This window comes from Ochotona princeps, chromosome 10 (assembly GCF_030435755.1).
Source record: "Ochotona princeps isolate mOchPri1 chromosome 10, mOchPri1.hap1, whole genome shotgun sequence".
Classification (NCBI taxonomy): domain Eukaryota; kingdom Metazoa; phylum Chordata; class Mammalia; order Lagomorpha; family Ochotonidae; genus Ochotona; species Ochotona princeps.
In genome coordinates, this window is record NC_080841.1 from 47,488,711 (window position 1) to 47,509,514 (window position 20,804).

The 20,804-nt window shown below is 41.9% G+C and overlaps 1 protein-coding gene and 1 non-coding gene across 2 annotated transcripts in view; one reads left to right on the forward strand and one right to left on the reverse strand.

The window, feature by feature from the left end:
• Positions 1–20,804, forward strand: part of FMN2 (formin 2) — a 293,706-nt gene that overhangs the window by 26,843 nt on the left and 246,059 nt on the right. The window contains exon 2 of the mRNA XM_058669764.1: positions 2,494–2,660. Within this exon, the coding sequence (XP_058525747.1) occupies positions 2,494–2,660 (167 nt within the window). The remainder of the gene's footprint in view (positions 1–2,493; positions 2,661–20,804) is intronic.
• LOC118759182 (small nucleolar RNA U13) lies at positions 12,559–12,665 on the reverse strand. Its single transcript, XR_004996027.1, has one exon. It is a non-coding gene; the product is annotated as a small nucleolar RNA U13 (small nucleolar RNA).

Here is a 20,804-nt window from a genome sequence, read left to right on the forward strand (position 1 = left end):
TTATTGTTTTTAATAATTCAGTGTAATCAAATTAATGGGGCTATTATTTTTCTCTATATTATGAATTTTAATTGTAGAAGTAGTGATTAAGTATATCAGGATATCTTTGTGTTTTTAAACTATAATATAGTTTTTAAAGATTTATTTTTATTGGATATGCGGATTTACAGAGAAAAAAAGAGACAGAAAGATCTTCCATTCACTGGTTCACTCCCCAAGTAGCCACAGCGGCCAGAGCTGAGCCAATCTATAGCCAGGAGCTTCTTCTGGGTCCCTCATGCAGGTGCAGGATCCCAAGGCTTTGGGCCATGCTCCACTGCTTTCCCAGGCCATAAACAGGAAGCTGGATGGAAAGTGGAGCAGCTGGGACATGAACTGGCACCCACAGGGATGCTGGTGTGTGAAAGGTGAGGATTTAGTACTAAGCTATAGTGCCAGGTCCAAAATATAACACTTAAAAAAACTTGTTTAACTTATTGAAAAGGTGGTCTGACAAGAGAGGATGAGATTGAGTGTGAAAGAGATCTCTGTGCATTGGTTTACTTCCCAAAAGGCTGATCGGGAAGCTCCCTCCGTGTAAGTGGTAGCTGAGTGGAGACCCAGAAATAGTGAGTCCTCATATGTCCTGGGGAAGGATGCTCTAGCACAAGACGTCCTGGTGAGGTATGTGAGCTCAGTATGTTCAAGGAAGAGAATGAACTAGTGTGCAGTGAGGGAGAAGGGAGGGAGGGGACTTTGATTTTGCTTTGAGGGAAATTGAGTGGCACTGGAAGGTTTGGATTAGGCTTTGGATGCAGTGCCCTTCTGGAGCTAATACACCTCTTGAGAGTGACCAGTGGATATACTGTTAAGATAACCTATTACTTGAGAATTGAAGGGGGTGATTTCCTAAGTATTTACTTCCAATTAGGTACAATCACACTTCTATAGAGAAAAAAAATCCTCATTTCTTCTAAAAATATGTCCTGGAAGACCAAAGAATTTGTCTGGTGACCTGGTGGAATGGAGCCAAGAATAGGGTCTCTTTTCTCTTGCTTTGTCATTGCAAATGTAGGAGATTTTGTAGATTAGTTTTGCTTTACCCTCAGAAATACAAAGAAACACAAAAATTGTGTGACTATTGTCAACATTGCACATTCACGTGTTTGCTTTTTGTTTTGCTTGGATCTCAAAGTAAAGATTATTATTATTTTTTCAAAGTTGTTAAAACAAATGTGATCAAGTATATGGTCCATTAAGCTTGGAATATTTACTGTTTGGCTTTTTATGGGATAAAAATTGATGATAGACTGACCTTTCATTCCCAGTTCTCGATGCGATGTGAATGTATCTGTGTCACAGAATCATACTTCCGTATTTGATAAGAAACCCTGCAAGTCTTTTGGTGCAAGCACAGTTATTGGATGTATGCTGGCTGTCAGAGAATTTGTGATTTAGTGAGGCAGGCAGACATGAAACACATGACTGCAAGCCAATTAATTAAAACAGTTAATTTCATAAAGAAGCAATAGAGGGTTCCAAAGGATGTGGAAGGAAGTCATTGAAGACTTTTATGGATAAGTGATTTTGATTTAAGTTTAAAGACTGAATCTGCTAATTGCGGAGGTGGGGCCGTGTTGGGATGGGATGGGCAGCAGCAGGGCTGGCACTGAGGAAATGCTGTCGCCTTGGAAGGGACCCTAGATATTTTCTATTTCTTCTGCTGTGGTCTGTGAACGTGGAAAGAGCTACATACATTTCTGAAGACTAGAGGGCTTCTGGTATCAGAAATAGATTACCGGCCAGACCTGTGGTCTGCTGCTGGTTGATGTGAGGACCGACTGGAACTATTCTGGGGCCCTGTTTTCTGCAGATGATTCTAAAGAAAAGCTGAGATTCAGAACTCAGGGCGGGGTGGATTCTGGTCTTCTTGTCAGTGTCTGCGCAGTGAGCTCCCTTCTCTTTTAGGGAAGCTTGCACCAATCTTATACTAGTGTTTCCAAGGAACATCTGAGATTTTGAGGCTTTCTCCATCATTTTCCTCTTGAGTCTGATTGGTTTTTGCATACCTCCCTTTCATGCTCAGGGGTTGATGCCTCCTATCCCTGGGCCCTCCCAGCATCATGACTGGACCCATGGATGCCAGTCACTGCCATTTCTAGGTCCATAGGGTGGCACCTGGGTTATAACTGCTTCCCTAGAGAACCATCTGCAGGGTGAACAGAACAGGAGGAAGGTTGCCAGTGGTGGGGATTTCTCTGCTCATATGGAAGATATGCAGCCCATGACTTGGCCCATTCTCTTTGGAGGCTGAAGATTTTCCTGGAATGGGAGAGCAAACCAGATCCGCCATTTCCCGGGTAGTGTCTGTGGACTCTGCAGTGTTTTTGAGTTTGAGAGTTGCCTAAGAGATGATGTGGCTTGCTGGCTGTGATCCTGGGCTGTCTCCTTTGGGAGGGTTCTCAGTTTGCTGATCTGCCAGCACTCCTCCTAATGAGTGTGTTTCATCTGCAGGAAGGACTCTTTTGGAGAAGCTGTTCAGCCAGCAGGAGAACGGGCCTCCAGAAGAAGCAGAGAAGTTTTGTTCACGGATCATTGCCATGGGTCTGCTACTTCCTTTTAGTGACTGCTTCAGGGAACCGTGTAATCAGAATGCCCAATCAAGCTCAGCTCCGTTTGATGTAAGTAGGGGAATTCACTTCTGTCTGGGAGGTGGGAATGCAGTTGAAATAGCAACTGTGATGCACATCTGTGCAGTCATCCTGTAATTAGAATACAATATGGATGCCAGCCTTCTGTCCTGTTTGTGCTGCCCAGCTCATGTTCCTTTATACCCAGAGTGCTCAGTGCGTATACGCAAATGTCCACACACTAGTTTTCTAGCCTGTTTTCCATCCATGATGATTTAAAGGTGGCTTTAAGTCAGTATTTCTGACTTTGCTGGTATGGGAATTCCTTCAGAAGCAGCTCCAAAGGGCAAAGCATCTCTCTCCCATTGGGCTGCAGGTTTCCATGGGCCCTGAGATGCTATTTCTATGCGTTCCTCCCTCATTTATACACAGAACATCAACATGAGCAGCGCAGGCTGCTCTCTCCCACAGCTCCCATTCACCTAGAGAGCTAATACTGTGGAACTGTTAACTCAGAAGGGGCTTCCATCATTTACAACAGCCATCAGCACAGCTGCATTCTCTTGTTCGAGCCAGAGTGCTGCTAATCTTTCTCAGGTATGTAGAACACAGATGACATTGGTTTTGATGAGTGTGCATCTGAAACCTCAGATGAGTAAAAATTTACTCATGAATTTTTCATAAGAAAAATGAATGGCTTGTGGCTCACTTGTATGGGATTCAGGGAGAGTAACGGGTTCTGGTTCCTGTGGGATCACGGCATTTGTCCCTTTGCTGCCAATTGCTCCCTCCTATCAACCCTCTTGTTCCAGGAGTGAAATTATAATGATTCAGAAAACAAACACTGCCTCAGATCTGACTCTGGGAGTGAATAACTTAGTTCCACCATTATCTGTCATTTTTTTTCTTCTCCTTTATCTGTTGTGATGTACAGTTTTCTGCTGTCTCCCTTTAATAGCAGACATATAAATGGCATGGTGTATTGTGAAATCTTTGTAATACATTGAACGGAAATTCTCTGTATTGTACTGTGACTTGTGAAACTTTCTGATTTCAAAAAAGCTTTCCTGTTGAAATTAAAACGATAACAACATAGTAGCCATTGATTGCTAGTCAGATATTTTCCTTCAAGTGGGAAGGAATATGGCTCTCCACAGGGAGAGAACCAAGGCTCCCCACTGGTTTCCAGAAGAGAACTGTGGGGAGCATTTCTAAGCAACAGTTCTCTTGCGGACAGTGCCCTTGGGGCCGGAATAGACAGTGGGGGTCAGCTCATCACTCTGGCTCCTTCCACCCCCGATTTTGTTCCCATCCCTAAAAGCATCATCTCCCCTCTTTTCCTGCCTCTTTCCAGGTATAATTGTAATTACCGCAGTATCGACTAGAGGATCTTATTGATGCATTATATGACTCAGTCTGCTTTATCTTACCCTTTGCATTTCAGTCTAATGTTATTTTGTATATGTCTAGAGTTTAGTCTTTTGCTTTATAAAGTGCTATGGAAAATATGAAAGGGCTTTACCTTTTCTTTTCTCACATTTGATCTTGATTAAGATTTCAAAGGCCTTTTAGTGATTTTAAGGTCCTAGTAAGGCCTTTAAAAGATAAAGATGGCTTTGAAGGATGAGGTTAACTCATCCACAGATGTTTTCCAAATTTGTTCTACAAGCTGGAAAGTGGTTTAGGCTTCTGAGATGTGTTAGTGAGCCAGAGAAAGAAGATTTCTGTTCTGCTGAAATGTCTATTCTATACATGTTGCGGAGAGGCAGAGACAATCAGCAAATAAGCAACAAGAAAAAAGTGTCATAGGATTATTAATTTCTACCAAATTCTTGTGGGTTCAATCCATTCAAATGGTGTGATAGAATGAGTGGGTGAACCAGGGTGAATGCAGCTGGGCTGCTGTGTAAGGACCTAGGGGATGGGGTCCAAGGGAACAGTAGATCCAGGATGCGCAGGATCTGTTTCATTGGAAGCTTTGGAGAGATTTTTAACAGGGCAAGAACATATTTGCTCTGTGTTTCTCATGGATCATTTAGCCTTTGGCATTTGGATAATAGAGAGCAGAGGTTGAAGCACCTACAATCAGGAAGGCCGTTGAAGTAGTGAATGAAAGTTAGGAGCTGGTGTCATGGCATATAGGGTAAGCCTCCGCCTGCAAAGCTGACATCCCATGTGGATGCTAGTTCTAGTCCTGGCTGTTCCACTTATGATCCAGTTCCTTGCAGATGTGCCTGTGAATGCAATGACAGATGGCCCAATCCTTGGGGCCCTGCAGCCACATGGAGACCCTGAAGAAGTTTCAGGTTCCTGTCTTTGGACCAGCCTAGCTCTGGCCTTTGCAGTCATTTTTTTTTTTTTTTAAAGATTTATTCATTTTATTACAGCCAGATATACACAGAGGAGAAGAGACAGAGAGGAAGATCTTCCGTCCAATGATTCACTCCCCAAGTGAGCCTCAACGGGCCGGTGCGCGCCGATCCGATACCAGGAACCAGGAACCTCTTCCTCCAGGTCTCCCACGCGGGTGCAGGGTCCCAAAGCTTTGGGCCATCCTCAACTGCTTTCCCAGGCCACAAGCAGGGAGCTGGATGGGAAGTGGAGCTTCCGGGATTAGAACCGGCGCCCATATGGGATCCCGGGGCATTCAAGGTGAGGACCTTAGCCGCTAGGCCACGTTGCCGGGCCCCTTTGCAGTCATTTGTAGAGTGAACCAGCAGATCAAAGATACCTCTTTATCTGTCCTGCTCTCTGTAAATCTGCTTTTCAAATAAAATTAAATACATCTTTTAAAAAATGCGAGAGATGGTGACAAAAGCATGGGGTGGAATTGGGGAAGAAGGTGAACTTTCAGTGAATTGGAAATAATTCTGGACATAGAGGTGCCAGGACTTTTGGTGGATGAGGCATGGATGAAACAAAAAAGAGGAAATCAGAATGGTTTCTTGGTAATTGGCTTAAAATAGCTGGGTAAATGGTAATGCCATTTATTGAGATTGAAAACATAGGTCCATTTTCAGGAGAAAATATTATAAGGCCTAACTAGTGGCATACTTTATGTAAACCTTTATCAGATAAAATACTATTTATTTAAAACACACATGCACACATGTAGCAAGACTAAAATACATTAGCTCTGCCTTTTACTGAGTGGAACGGTGTAGAATCTGTTAGCCAATCCAAATTAGGGCCCTGAAACCTCAAATTATTGTAGATGTGAAAAGGAGTAATACTGGCTCTCCTAATACAAATAAGTAAAAATGCAAAATTTATTTATTTTTAAAGATTTATTTATTTTTATTAGGAAATCAGATTTATAGAGAGAAGGAGACAGAGAGAAAGCTCTTCCATCTACTGTTTCACTCCCCAAGAGGCCTCAACAGCCAGAGTTGAGCTGATTCTAACCTAGGAGCTTTTCTGGGTCTCCTGTGTGGGTGCAGGTTCCCAAGGCTTTGGGCCATTGATGTTCTACTGCTTTCTCAGGCCACAAGCAGGGAGCTGGATGGAAGTAGGGCAGCTGGGACATGAACCAGCACTCATTTGGGATCCCGGCACATGCGGGGCAAGGACTTTACCCACTAGGCTACTGTCTCAGGCAAGACCCAAGATTGCACTTTTTAAAGGGCTTAATAATTTTGTCTATTTGTCTCTTTTACCTCTATTATGGGGAACCAGAAATACAACTTTTAAAAATTCTCTGTCTTCACAGTTTCCTCTGAGTGTTTGTGTTTGTGTGTGTGTTGTATTTCAAATGAAATTCTAATCTAGAGCTTTTGCAATGGTAGCAATGCTGTTTAAAGGAATGTTAAGCTTGGTTGTAGGTTATAGGTTGTGCATTGTAAGGTGTGTGTGTGTATGTGTGTGGCTTGAGGAAAGATGTTTGATTTCTGCTTGCCCCCATTATGATTATCCTTCTTATGAACGAGGAGGAAATTTTTCTTTATCATTTTCCATTCATTAGAAATAATGAAACATGTGTCAATATGAGATTCTTTGCATTTTTGAACTTTTAGGCCACTCAGCACAGTGGATGAGGGCTATCTATCCCGAGCCTGTTGCTGACACTTAGGCCAGGGTCCCTGCCTGCTAGGTGTGGATGGAAGTCATTTTGTAAGAACAGGTCCAGCATATGGTCCCTTTAAGACTGCTTGTCCTCTGAGTGCCTTTATTAATAGTGAGATTTCCTTTTCTGGGTCAGCTCATCTGAGCTGTTTTTCAATCAGCCACACTTATATATTTGTTAATGAACAGAGAGCAAGTTTTCTAGGATCTGTTTATGTCAGATATCACACTGTCTGTTTATAGCCCAAAATCTCAAGCAAACTTATGTGGTCCACACATTTAGCTGTGGTAATCACTAAGTAATCCTTTACTTTTTTTTTAAAGAATTATTTATTTTATTACAAAGTCAGATATACAGAGAGGAGGAGAGACAGAGAGAAAGATCTTCCATCCGATGTTTCACTCCCCAAGTGAGCCGCACCGGGCCAATGCGCGCCGATCCGAAGCCGGGAACCTGGAACCTCTTCCGGGTCTCCCACGCGGGTGCAGGGTCCCAAAGCTTTGGGCCGTCCTCGACTGCTTTCCCAGGCCACAAGCAGGGAACTGGATGGGAAGTGGAGCTGCCGGGACCAGAACCGGCGCCCATATGGGATCCCGGGGCGTTCAAGGCGAGGACCTTAGCCGCTAGGCCACGTTGCCGGGCCCTAACTAATCCTTTATGAGTTGGTCTTTCAGAGGATGTTTTTACATATCATGGAGTGATCTTAAATACATACCTAGGGGATGCACGTTTTTGCAGGCTGGACTTTCCTTTGGTTTTGTCTGATTTGCTAATATTGGTAGGTGTGTGCTAGTGTCTTCATTCTGCTGCCATTAGTTGACATCTTTTCCATCAGCCAGGTGGATCGCATTGCATTCACTCATACTGAGGGTGATAAATGTAAATCAAAACAGAAAAACCGTATTTCTTAGCTTTACTTAACTCGCATTTCTCAACTTCCCTTAATTTTTTTAAAGTTTGAATGAGCTATAAAAAGCTCACAAGTTCTGTATGTGCTTAGTTGAAGAGCAGGCAAGCCTGGCAAGCAGCAGGCCCTGCTCCTCCCCTGGGCCTCCTGCTTACAGGGCTGCTGCCCAGTGTTACCTCCTGTTTTGTTTAGCTCTGGTGGCTTGGAGCACTTGACATGCTCTGGTGTTTTTATTAGCATTGTCATTCCTTCTGGCTGTCACCAGTGAGGATTTAGCTCACTTAGAATCCTTTCTTCACAAGCCTTCCAGTGGAATTAGTATGGATGTTTCTAGTTTTGCTTTAGTAATTTTTCTTTGAATTTTATATACATTCTTGAAAGTTTTAACTGCTGGCCCATCAACTTCAAACCAACTTTGCCATCCTTCCAGACTTGTAAAATGAGGCTTTTGGTCCTGTAATTGTCTCCACACATTGTGAACTCCATCTACCTCTTATACAGATATATTTTCTTTTTTTAAAAATTTATTTATTTTCATTAGAAAGGCAGAGTCTCACATGTGGGTGCAGGGTCCCGAGAACTTGATCCATCCTCCATTGCTTTCCCAAGCCATAAGCAGGGAGCTGGATTAGAACTGGTGCAGCTGTGACACGAACCTGTGCCCATATGGGATCCCAACACTTGCAGGTAGATTAGCCTGTTGAGCCATGAAACAACCCCCTCTACAGATATCTTTAGGATATACTTTGAGGATGGGTTTATTCTGAGAGTTAATCTATAGATTTATTCTGAAAGTTGAAAAGCAAAGAAAACCATGAAATTATTGCAGTAGAGGGGCAAGTGGTATGCTGATTTCATTTCCTTCCCAATGTCCCAGTATCTCAATATCACAGCCCCCAGGTTACTCAAACAAACATGTTCCTTAGATAAAATTCAAATGGACCATGTTTTTAATAGAACAATGTTATTCTTTCTAAAGTACAGCCTATTTAGTTTAGTTTACATTTGCTTTTATTCAATTCTTCAGGGAGCTCCACCCCAGCTCAACATAGGTTTGATTGGTTTTTAATATTTTGGGGCAAAGAGTAAACATGTGTTTTCCCCCATCATCATATTCTTATTATCTGAGTGTTCAACTACTTAATGGGATTCCTTAATACTAAAGAAAACTGCTGATTCCCTCCTATTTGGATGATACCCTTGATGTTTAATTAAATCTTCAGTGTTTGTTTTAATCTCCTCTCTTCCTGGTCTACCTCTCTGACTAAGGACACACAAAAGATATGGACTAGAAGAAACTCTTTGGGGATATTCCACTTAATATGTCAACTTAAGTAGATGGCTTAAATTCACAAAGTATGCTGTGTCTTCTAGAAAATGAGGAGTAACAGCAATTTCTGAGTATTGGGAAAGCAGCTTGCATAACACAGAGTGTTGAATGTATGTGAAATGTCACTGTGGGTCATAATGTGTGGGTCCCATTGGAGATATGTGCAGTGGAAGAAAAGGGGAAGAACTAACTGGGTCTCTTTAGTAGCTCAGGATACACTGGAACAAGACCTGAGCATGAACAAGAGTTTGCTGCAGGTTGTAGGAATAAAGAAAGCTGTCTACATACTAGGAAGCACATTCAAAGGCATGTAGGTATACATGAGCACAGCTTATTAAAGTATTTCTGGAGTTTACATTAGGAAACTGCTGAGTGGAATGGAAGCACAGTATGTAAACACACACAGTATATATGGGGTGTGTGTGTGTGTGTGTGTGTGTGTGTGTGTGTGATAAATGTTTTGGTGTTTGTAACATAACCCTCTGGGAGCAGGTGTTCAGGCAAACTCCTGATCCAGATGATAATAAGCAATGCTTAAGGAGTAGCTGTTGTGGTGTGTTAGGTTAAGTCACCACTTGGGTCACCTACATGCTATATTGGCGTGTTTGTTAAACTCCTGGACCCTTTGAGTCTGATGCAGCTTTTTTGGTAATTGCACCCTGGGAGGCAGCAGATGATGGTTCAAAGGCATGGGCTCTTGCTGTCTGTGTGGGAGACCTGGGTGGAGTTTCCGGATCCTGTGTTTGATATGCTGTTTCCTAGCTATTGCAGGCACGTGGGAAATGAGCCAGTGGATGGAAAATCCATTTTGTCTGTCATTTTGTCACTGCTCTGCTACCATGCATTTCATGTAGATGAATAAGTAAACTTGTAATAGGCAATGAATCTTTTGGATTTACACTGTTTATTAATACTGAGCAGAATAACAAGTCCTCGTGAGGTCCTGCTTAGGGTGGTGTTTCCTCGGTATGAGGTCACTTCACTTTGTCAGGTATCCCCAAATCTCAGCTTCTGTTGACCTGAGGGATGAGGAATGGAAGGCCATAGGAAATGCAGATCGCAGTTATAGAGCTCATTAACCGGCAGTGCAAATGCAGAAGGATAAGAAAATCTCCACAGAATTGGGCTGAGTCATCCATTTTAATAAATCTGTCCTACAAGTTCAAAATGAATTCTGACTCACTTTTGCCAAATGGGTGTTTGTTGTGAAAGCCAAAATGGATATCTGAAACACCATAATCCCCTTAAATGAGGAAAAACAAATAACGAGAAAAAATATGCCAGTGCCTTAGAAAGTGTGATTGCCATGAATTTGCTTCCAAAGTTTTAGAAACTTCAGTTAACTTTATTGTCAGGTAACTCTCTAAAATCCTTAATTATGTGCTGATAGTGCTTCCTGTAAACTCAGAAAACCTTGTGCTGAGAGAAATAACAAGAATCAACATTACTCCCTTTATAGTAATATACCTAAATTGAGCTTAATGGGAGGAAAAATCTACTTATTTTGCTTTCTGAAATAGAAGAGAGAAAAAGAAACACACTTTACAATTTATTAAATTACATACCAAATCAGAAAAACAAGCACTTCCCAGGTATGCTTACATTAATGAGGTCAAAATATATTTAAAAATAACTCTCTTAAACACATGAGTGAAATATTGTGCACTGATTATTGCAGGATCTGGGCATGCATCCACTTAGTGTAAATTGTTCTGGAAAAAAGTTATATAAATTTTAGGGATAAAAGGAAAGGACACAGAGACCACTTAAAAGTGATAGTATTTACAGAAACAACACATTTAAAAATATACCAAAACCTTTCTACTTTATAGAAAATTGATTATGAGCCTTGGGATCACAGTTTAATACCACAGTAGCAATTTTTTTAGCAAAAAAAGTTATGAGTTCAGGATAAATTTTTTTTCAAGTATATCTTTAAAAATTATGAAAGTGTGTAACATTCAAAGAAAGAAAAAATGTTGGAATCTCTTAATATTTATCCACTTACATTCTTTAAGAAGTAAGTGTATTTTGGAACCAAAATGTGGATAAATCTTCCTTGTAGAAAACGAAGAATAGTACTTTTTGTTTATATTTATGGATTGTTTTCCTGTGAGAGTTATCTGACCAAGAAAAATGAAGTTATCACATATTTCAGAGCTTACTGAAAAAGAAGAACAAACTTGTGTAGCCAACTGTCTTCTAGCCCTTTTTGACTCTTCTATGTCGGGAATTTGGGATGCAATGGAGAAAACCCTATTGTTTGGTGGAGTGTACTTGAAAGTAGCACCTTTCATTCATTAATGCTATGTGCATAGGTATGCATGTATTGTACATGAAGACATTCACACACTTACACAAAGAGTTATCATATGCCACTCTCTGGCTGTAAAATGCCTACAGACAGCACCAGGGAAGATGTGTGGTCCCTCTGGAATGGTCATGACCACACAGCTTCACCAAGTGCTCACAGCATTTCCTCCTCCGTTCCCATTGCACTCCATCCAGAATGATCTGAGGGAGCCAGGACTAGGACAAGAATGTGGTGATTACAGCAATAAAAGCACGAGTAGTAAACAGATTGAGAGGAGGATGGCAGTGAGCCCAGAAGCAGAGATTCAATAGAGACTCAATTCCCAAGCCAATTAATTCTGAGTAAATTCATATTCCATTCCATCCTCCATCTCTCCTTCAAAAATATGAAATGTTGGCAGCTCGTGATCATTCAAAACAATTCACTTAGTAGATTCTCCTGTTAAGTGACTATGCCGTGATCTGTGATAAATTGAGTGGCAATAATTAGAAATAGTAATCTTCTTTTAGTTACTTAGCATCTGCTGTTTACTATAAATGCTTGATGAATTAATCTCATTTAATTGAGACAAAATTTCATTGAATATGAAATTTTGATGTGACCTTGGATCAATGTTCTAAACTCTGAAGCCAGTAGAATAAATGGGACTGGAATCCATAGTCTAGGACTGTAGTATCTATTCTTAACCACTTTATGGAAAGTTGTCAAATTGGCAGCATTTCCACTGTTCCATGTGTTTCCCTTGTTTTTCTCTAATAGTTTGATGGTTTCTGGGAGCAGATTTAGGTCTTTGATCCATTTAGAGCTGATTTTTCTATAAGGTGACAGGTAGGGGTCTTGCTTATTATTTTTGCAGGCTGATATCTAAATGTCCCAATACTATTTGTTGGAGACCAGACTTTTCCCCTGGATTATGTTCAAATTTCTTATAAAAAACCAGTTGGCTGTACATGTGTGGGCTCACCTCTGCTGTGACAATTCTGTTCCATTGATCTTCTCTGTTTCTGTACCAGTGCCAGATTGTTTTGATGACAACTGCTCTGTAGTGTCTTGAGGTCTGGAATTATAATTTTCTAGCCTTATTTTTATTCTTCAGGATAACTTTGGCTGTTTGTGCCTCCTTATGTTTCCAGATGAAGTTTTATATGATCTTTTCTATTTCTGAGAAGAATGTTGTTGGGATTTTGATTAGGATCACATTATATAATCTATGTAATATAATATATTATATATAACATATATAATATAAGCTGTATGTTGCTTTTGGTAATATGGAAATTTTGAATATGTTGATCCTGCCAATCCAAGAACATGGTTTCTTCATCTTTTTTCCCACATCAGAAGGGTAATGTGCCAATGTTGTAACAAGGTTTGGAGGGAGGCACATGTCACACAACCACATGTATCAACCTGATCATCATGCTTGTGAACCACAAATGGATCGTCTCCATCTTTTAATGTCTTCTATTTCTTTTTTTGTTTTTTAGTGTTCTATAGTTTTCATTATAGAGGTCTGTCTTCCACATCTTTGGTTAAGTTAATTCCAAGTTACTTAAAGTTCCTCTCTACTATTTTAAAGGGGACTATACTTACACATTCTTTTAATTGACATCTAATAATAATAATATAGCTATATGGAATAGCTGGTAGAAGAGGCATTTTAAGATCCTTGGTGATCCCAATGCCATTTCGGAAGGCATCTGGATAAGAGGTGTCTGTGGGTGTGGATTGGAAGTTTAAATACTTGGGACACTGTTGCAGCAATCTAGAAGTGGATTTAGGTAGTAGAAGAGTTTTTAATGTGGTTGCATTATATATTCTTCTTCTAAAAGACTTCAGAAAATCCAGTGGGTTTCACTCACACAAGAAATCTACTTTTTCCTTTTTCAAATTGCATGTGTTAAATTCTTTTACGTATGTGTATTATTGTAATAGCTAAAAACGCTCTTACTTATTTTGAAAGTAATTTGGGGTGAAAAGGGGCAGGTTCTATCAATTTTACTAGTATCATTAAAAATGCTAATTTCAAATTCTAATGGGCGTTAGAATTGTTTGGAAGGCTTGTTAATACACAAATGAGTAGGTTCCAATCTTAAGAGTTTTTGACTCAGTGAGTCTGGGTGAGACTGGAGTACTTGCTTTTTAACTAGTTCTCCGGTAGTGCTGGTAATGCTGGCCTGTGGAACATAGTTTGAAAAGAACTATTTCAAAGGGAACCAAAGAGAAACTTGGGACTTTGATGGGTTGTACAAATATTATGAAGAAAGCCGACAGGCCCAGATTTTTACTTGGGCAACAAGGAGTGATACTATTTGTTGTATGCAAAATACAGGGGGAGAGTCAGCTAAGGACAGTTAGGTCAAACTGGGGCTTAATAAACGAGAAGTTATCTATTTAAATATATACAAAAATGCAGTTGATTTTTTTTAACTGAAGAATCCTCACAGTACACATGAAGCTGTGCTCACAGAACAGGATGAGACAGAACCTGACACCCTTTCATAGATAAGCATTGATGGTATCGTCAAGGGGGAATATTTGTAAGGAAAAAATAAGAATTGGGAAAAGTAATTAAAAATGAGTATCGAGTAATGATGTTTATCATCAAGAAACCAAATATGATTAAGATTGAAAAACTGGGGCCCGGCGGCGTGGCCTAGCGGCTAAAGTCCTCGCCTTGAAAGCCCCGGGATCCCATATGGGCACTGGTTCTAATCCCAGAAGCTCCACTTCCCATCCAGCTCCCTGCTTGTGGCCTGGGAAAGCAGTCGAGGAAGGCCCAAAGCTTTGGGACACTGCACCCGCGTGGGAGACCCGGAGGAGGTTCCAGGTTCCCGGCATTGGATCGGCGCGCACCGGCCGTTGCGGCTCACTTGGGGAGTGAATCATCGGGCGGAGGATCTTCCTCTCTGTCTCTCCTCCTCTGTGTATATCTGGCTGTAATAGAAATGAATAAATCTTAAAAAAAAAAGATTGAAAAACTGTCATTAATTTTAGTGAAATCTGCTGCTAATAACCTTGTAGAGAAGAACTTTAGTGTATGACTGAGGACAGCGTGCAGATGTCAGCAGGTGTTATCAAGAAAAATGGCAAATATGTTGATGAGATGGAGTTGGAGGTAAAACAGAGAGATGATTAGCTTTTGATGTTAGAAGAAAGGGAAAAAACATCAGGGTGGTATATGAATGGAGAAGGTGAACTTCTTTTCTTCCTTTTTTTGAAGCATGAAAATATTTGCAATTTATTTAGGTGCCAGCAGGAGGGATTCCAATAGAAGGAAATGTTGATGACTGAGGACAGAGTAATTGTTGGCATGGGTTCCTGAAACTCCAGGAGAGCTAAAATGTGATAAACAGGTGGGACATTGGCCTGGCTCAAGACTGGGAACACTCGGGTGTGTAAACAGGCAGAAAGGAAAGGACTGGCACAAATGACCTTTTGAGATTAATGATTGGTGAGAGGATGTTGCCTGACTTTTCTGTCCTCCGTCAGGACTTGTCACCATCTAAATAAGGTGCAGAGGGATATGTGGAGATGGACGTTTAAACATTGCAAAGTGAATTTTTGGAAATCACAAAAAACAGGAGTAAAAGCCGAATAGAGCAGCGTCAGCTGTAGAAGAAGATAATGGTTGCTTATTTGCTATGTCCTACTGATGGGTTCAGCAGAGGCAAAACACTGAATTTCAGGTAGACATTTTGCTCATGTAGATGCATCTGAAGGCTAGTGAGGTTGGCAGACACCTGGCTGGATATGTGAGCTGTAGTCAGAAGACAAGACCAGAGGGGATGAATTAGAAACCTTATGGGGATAAGATTCTCAGGGCCTGGAGGATGAGGCGATTCACACAGGGTACCTACAGATATGATTAACACACCAACAGGATTTCTTTGATAGAGTTGTCAGTTACATACACCACTGGCTGAGACAGGGTAATGGTGAGATGATGATATGGGCTGGCTTTGTACCCAGGACAGTGGTGTCATGCAGAATTAGCACGAAGGGTAGACTTTATTTTGGACTCTGTTTTAGAAGGGGCCATTTAATTGATGGTGACAAATTAATGAATATAGAAGGATGTTTCATGCATGGAATGAATTATATCAATTTACAAAGAAAAAGGAGATAGATTTGCAGTGACTACAGATAGAAGATAGGTGGTTGTATTTGTATCTTAGTCTTGTTTTTTTTTAAGCAGGAATTTGGAGTAGAAACCTTGACCAAGTGTGACCTGGAGTCATAATTCTATTTTTGTTGTTACATTCACTTCCTCACACTTTTTAAAAAATATTTGGTATTTTACTGTATGCAGCTGCCAGTGTATAGAAAACAGTTACCCTTGTGATACAGGAATTCATGAAAATTCAGACAGGTAGATATTTAAGATTGACAAAATTTTTGTGTCAAGGGAAGCTTTGCTACAGGCTTCAAATTTAGATCTCTTGAATAAATATTCACCAGTAAATGAGAAATGGTATGGACATTTTTAAAAGATTTATTTGGCTACAAAAAGGCACCAAATTGCTGGGGTCCAAAGGGATTTGTAGTTGAGGACGCTCCGGTCAGCAGGGGGTTGTGTTGAGCCCTCAGCAGGTAGAACTGTTCCAGTCTGCAGCTGCGTGGTGGGAAACCCTCCCTGGGCTGAGCAGTGCCTGCAGCTGAGGCTGCTGAAGTGCTGCTTCCTGGAGGAGTACTGAAGGAACCCGGCAGGGCGCAGCACAGACCTGGGCCCACTCCCCTCTCCCTTGCTCTGTCGTGTTTTGTAGACGTAAGTGTGGTTCCTGTTCCAGTCTGTGACTAGTTTGCAGGGCCTTATCAATTCCTGGCACTGTGCCTTTTTGTTTTTAAATAATGATCACCGTTTAAAACCACCTAAACTTACTATGCACCAGGCTGTGTCCTAAACACCTTGTCAGTGTTAACACATTGAAGCTTTGGGAGAGGCTTTGACTGGACACTTCTCACTAATTCACAAGAGCAACTGAAGTGCAGGAAAATGGTAGTCCTTCTTTCCTGTTCTCAACTACGCTTTCTCAGTTCCGGCTATATTGCATTCACACACACCTATGTTTTGCTGAAGAATAAAACTAGTTCTCACATCGAGTGCACGTTCAGTGAAGTGACTGCGGGGGCCTGTTGTTTTCTGGGAAGTGACGTTCTTTTTGAGCTCCGTACTTTCATTTTCTGATTTTTTTTTGACAGAATGTTACATGTAGAACAGCTGATGCACAGCAACTTCCAGCTGAAGTGCTTTCCTGCCTCTCTTATTTAGCAGAAATTGCTGGTTTGTGAAATTCCGTGCTACACACCATCAGTATGGTTCCAGGCTGGGGAAGAATTCTCTTGCCTTCACTGTTTTCATGCTATGTGTCTATACAGTGTGTTTCTTGGCGTTTTTGATTCTGTGACAGAAAAATATGTCACAACTGGGTAAGCCTCTAAAATCTTTCAATTTAGCTTAATTCTCTCAAATGAACAAAGCTGGGTACTCAAATAGAAAGGTGGAGAGACTTCGATGTGGTCAACATTGCTTCTGCAGAACAAGAAACTTTTCTTTAAGATGTATTTATTTGAAAGGCAGAGTTACAGAGAGAGAAAGATGAGGGGAGACAGGGAGCTTCCATCTCTTGGTATACTCCCCAAATGGCTGCAGCTTCCAGGGACCAACATCCAGGCTGAGGCCCGGAGCTGCTTCTGGGGCTCAGATGGGTGGCCGGCCTAAGCACTTGGGCTGTTCTCTGCTGCCTTACTAAGTCCCCAGAAGAGAGCCAGATTGGAAGAGGCACAGCCCGGACTCCTACTGGGCCCATAGTGGCTGCAGAGCTGCAGGAAGTTGCTAACCTGTGCTGTGGCACAATCGCCAGAGCTAGAATCTTAGTCTCCTGATACTCAGCTCAGTTTTCTTCTTCCCCATGCTACATTGTTTCCTGTTCTTTAACAAGAAAAAAAAAAAAAGATTCATTTATACATTTGAAAGAATCACAGAAGGAGAGACAGGAAGAATTGTATCTTCCATCTGCTGGTTCACTCCCCAAATGATCATAACAGCAGGGTTGAGCCAGGCTAAGGTTCAGAGCCAGAAGCTTCATCTGGGTCTCCCAAGTGGATGGCAGGAGCCTAAAACTTGAGCCAATTTGGAGGGAGCTGTTTGGAAGTAGAGCCATCAGGAAATGACTGTCCATGTAGGATGCCAGTGTCTCAGGTGGCAGCGTTCCCCAGGATGTCAAGATGCAGATTCCACACTGCCTCCTTTGTACAAAGAAACTTTCCGGGCCCAACGTGATAGCCTAGTGGCTGAAGTCCTCACCTTGCATTCACCAGGATCCATATGGCCGCCAGCTCATGTCCCATCCAGGGAGCTTCCCATCCAGCTCCCTGCTTGTGGTCTAGGAAAGCAGTCAAGGACAGCCCAAAACCTTGGAACCCTGCACCCCACCCCGCTGCATGAGAAACCCAGAAGAGGCTCCTGGCTCCTGGCTTCAAATCTGCTCAACTCTGGCTGTTGTGGCCACTTGGGGAGTGAAGCAGAGGATGGAAGATCTTGCTCTCTGTCTCTCCTCCTCTCTGTATGCCTGACTTTTCAATAAAAATAAATACATTTTTTAGAAAGAAAAACATTTCTTCCATTTAAAATAGGTTTTAACTTTTCTAATGTCAGTGATTACTTAGGGTTCCTTTGTATTCATTAAACATAGTTGAGTAATCATTATTCTTTAACAAACTTACTATATGATTCTGGGTCAGGTGAATGTATTTTGAAGAATTCTGGACATTTTAAGAGATTTTCAAAGAATTTATTAGAATACATTTAAGACAACAGTAGGGACTCAGACATGGAGAATCTCAGACCATGGGAGTAGAACTTAGTATTAATAGCCTGGATATCTGTACGAAAAAAGTGACCAATGACTGTTCTTAAAGTACTCTGGCCAAACTAAGAACTTTAAAAAAATGTTTATTTCTTATTTATATTGGAAAGGCAGATATACAGATAGAAGAGATACAGAGAGAAATATCTTCTGTCTGCTGATTCACTCCCCAAATGGCTGCAATGGCCCAAGCTGAGTTGGTCCAAAGCCAGGAGCCTAGAGCTTCCTGTAAGTCTCCCACACGGGTGCAGGGTCCCAAGGCTCTGGGCCGTCCTCGACTGCTTTCCCAGACCACAAGCAGGGAGCTGGATGGGAATCGGGGCAGCCAGGATTAGAACTGGTGCCCCTATGGAATTCTAGCACATGGAAGGCAAGGAGTTTAACCACTAGGCTACTACACTGGGCCCAAATTAAGATCTTTTAAAAGAATTTCTAAATGTATTCTTTTTGTGTTTTGCATATATGAAGTGATGTTGATAGCATATTTTCTGAAATCAACTTTATTTTTTCCTAGTGCTATGGTTTGAAGAGGATTTGGTTCCTGAACTCATGCAAATATTTATTCCCATTTATTCCCCATACATTGTAAGTTCTTGGCACTAAGAGGGTTGAAACTTGACCCAATTATAATGGCTAGGAGGAGAGGCTAATCCTTCCTTAGGTCAAGCAGGTGGGCTGCATTGGCACGGTAATTGTCAGTGGAGGCTTACTTATAAAAGCTGCGTCCGCTCTGCGTTGGTTCTCTGCTTCCCAGCTTGCAGGTGAGCCTTCCTCTACCTGTCCCCTATTGGGTATTGCTACCTTTCACCCTCCTGAGGTGGCTGGACCCACAGGATTGTTTTACCTTGTGACCTTCTGAAACTGTAAGCCAAAACAAACTCCTTCCTTTGTGTGTAGTTTTAGGTGTTTCATTGCAGTCATGAAAACTTGCGCGATCCAGGTACATCTACTACGGGACAGGAGGGATGTGTCCTCAAGGCATGTGCAGCAGGGCCTGCGCGTGGAGGCTTCTCGGCAGTGGTGTGGTGAAGGTTTCCAGTAGCAGGGCCCGCGCGTGGAGGTTTCTCGGCAGTGGTGTGGTGAAGGTTTCCAAGGCATTCAGCTTTAGAAAACTGGGTGTTCGAAACCGAACCTGAAATGGAAATGGTTTCTGAGACCCTGTGCTCCAAGTGACAGAACACCGTAGAGCTGGCATGTTTTGGTGCCTAACAGGGCCAGCATTCTGCCTCACAGGTGTGCTGCGTGAAACTTAGACTTGGCCTTCCTAGACTGCCACTTAGAAAAAAACCAGTTCCCTCAGTGTAGGCTGTTTTGACTTGATGATGTTCAGGAACTTGCTCTGCTCACTACTATGCCCCCGTTTCACTCCACAACTGCTATTGGGTATGTCTTTTAAAATAGTATGTTGATAGAAGATGGATTTCACGCTTAAATGTAGAACATATTTACCTGAAGGCAAGATGGAAGATGATGGGGAAGGAAGGGGGGAATTAGATCCTACATCCATGTGGATGTATTGCATCCATTGCTCTTCCTCTATCCACTTTTGGTGCCAAGAGTGGGGAAAGAGATTCAAAGAATTACTAGGGTTTTTATTTCTTTTATCCTATTCCTTGGTCTTCAGCTTTTACTTGAGGGTCAGGCACTTGGCTGCATGTTTAACGTCACTACTTTACTTATTCTAATTCACTCAGTTGATGTTGTCTGTGGACATTGATAGGAAGGTGAGTAATTTGCCTAAAGTTAACACAGTTTTGCAAGCAGCAGAGATCATTTCCACCCAAGAAGGCTGATGCCACATGCGATATTTTCACTGCCATCTCTGGGCTTCTGTTCTGTTGGCCCTCTAGTCCAAGCCACTTTTGTCTTGAGTCTGGATTCTGGTAGTGTCTTGCAGTAGGCTTCAAATGGTTCTGCTTCTCTGTCCCCAAATTGCTTTACCTTGAAACAGCAGTCAAATCTTTTGTTTCCTAGAGAAGGTCTCGGGTTTGGATCCTGCCACAGCTCTGACGTGAGGTCTGCAGGGTCTCCCGTTCATTCCGGGCTGGGTGTGCAGCCTCTTCCTGTGCTGTTCTCCTCCACCCTGCTTTGTTCCTTAGGCAGCTTCCTCAAGTTCTTGGTCTGCACTTCTGGAAACATCCGGCTGACTGGATCTGAGAGTGGACTCTGGGAATGCGCATTCCCCTGCAGCCAGGTGTGGGGAAGCCTTGCTCTAGAAAATGTGTTCTCTGAATAATAGTCACTGTTTGGATTTGGAAACTGCTCTGAGTGTGTTTTCTTTCTGTAACTCAAAGGCTGCTCTACCTTGGAATTCTCGAGAGTTCCAGCCAAGCGAATGAGAGATGCACTATGAGAGCTAAGCTGAAGGACGGAAAGCGTTCCCTGGATGCTCGTTAGGGCTCTTGGCTAACTTGTCCTGTGTAATTGGGAAACTGTGCTGCTGACTGGGCGGCTGAGCTCTGCAGGTGATGAGCAGCATCTCAAGTGGAATTAATACCACTTTATTTCTCACGCGAAGGTTCTTGGTTTAACTCTTTCATTGTTTTTATTTGCAAAAAAAATTCTTGAGCTGGAAATGGAGGTATTCAATTCAGATATTTAACTGAATAAAACCCTATTTTTTAAAACACAAAATAGTATGCTCAATGTTGTTCAGTATTTGCTATATCTATAGGGATAGCTCACAGGATTTGACATTGATATTTCTTCAGC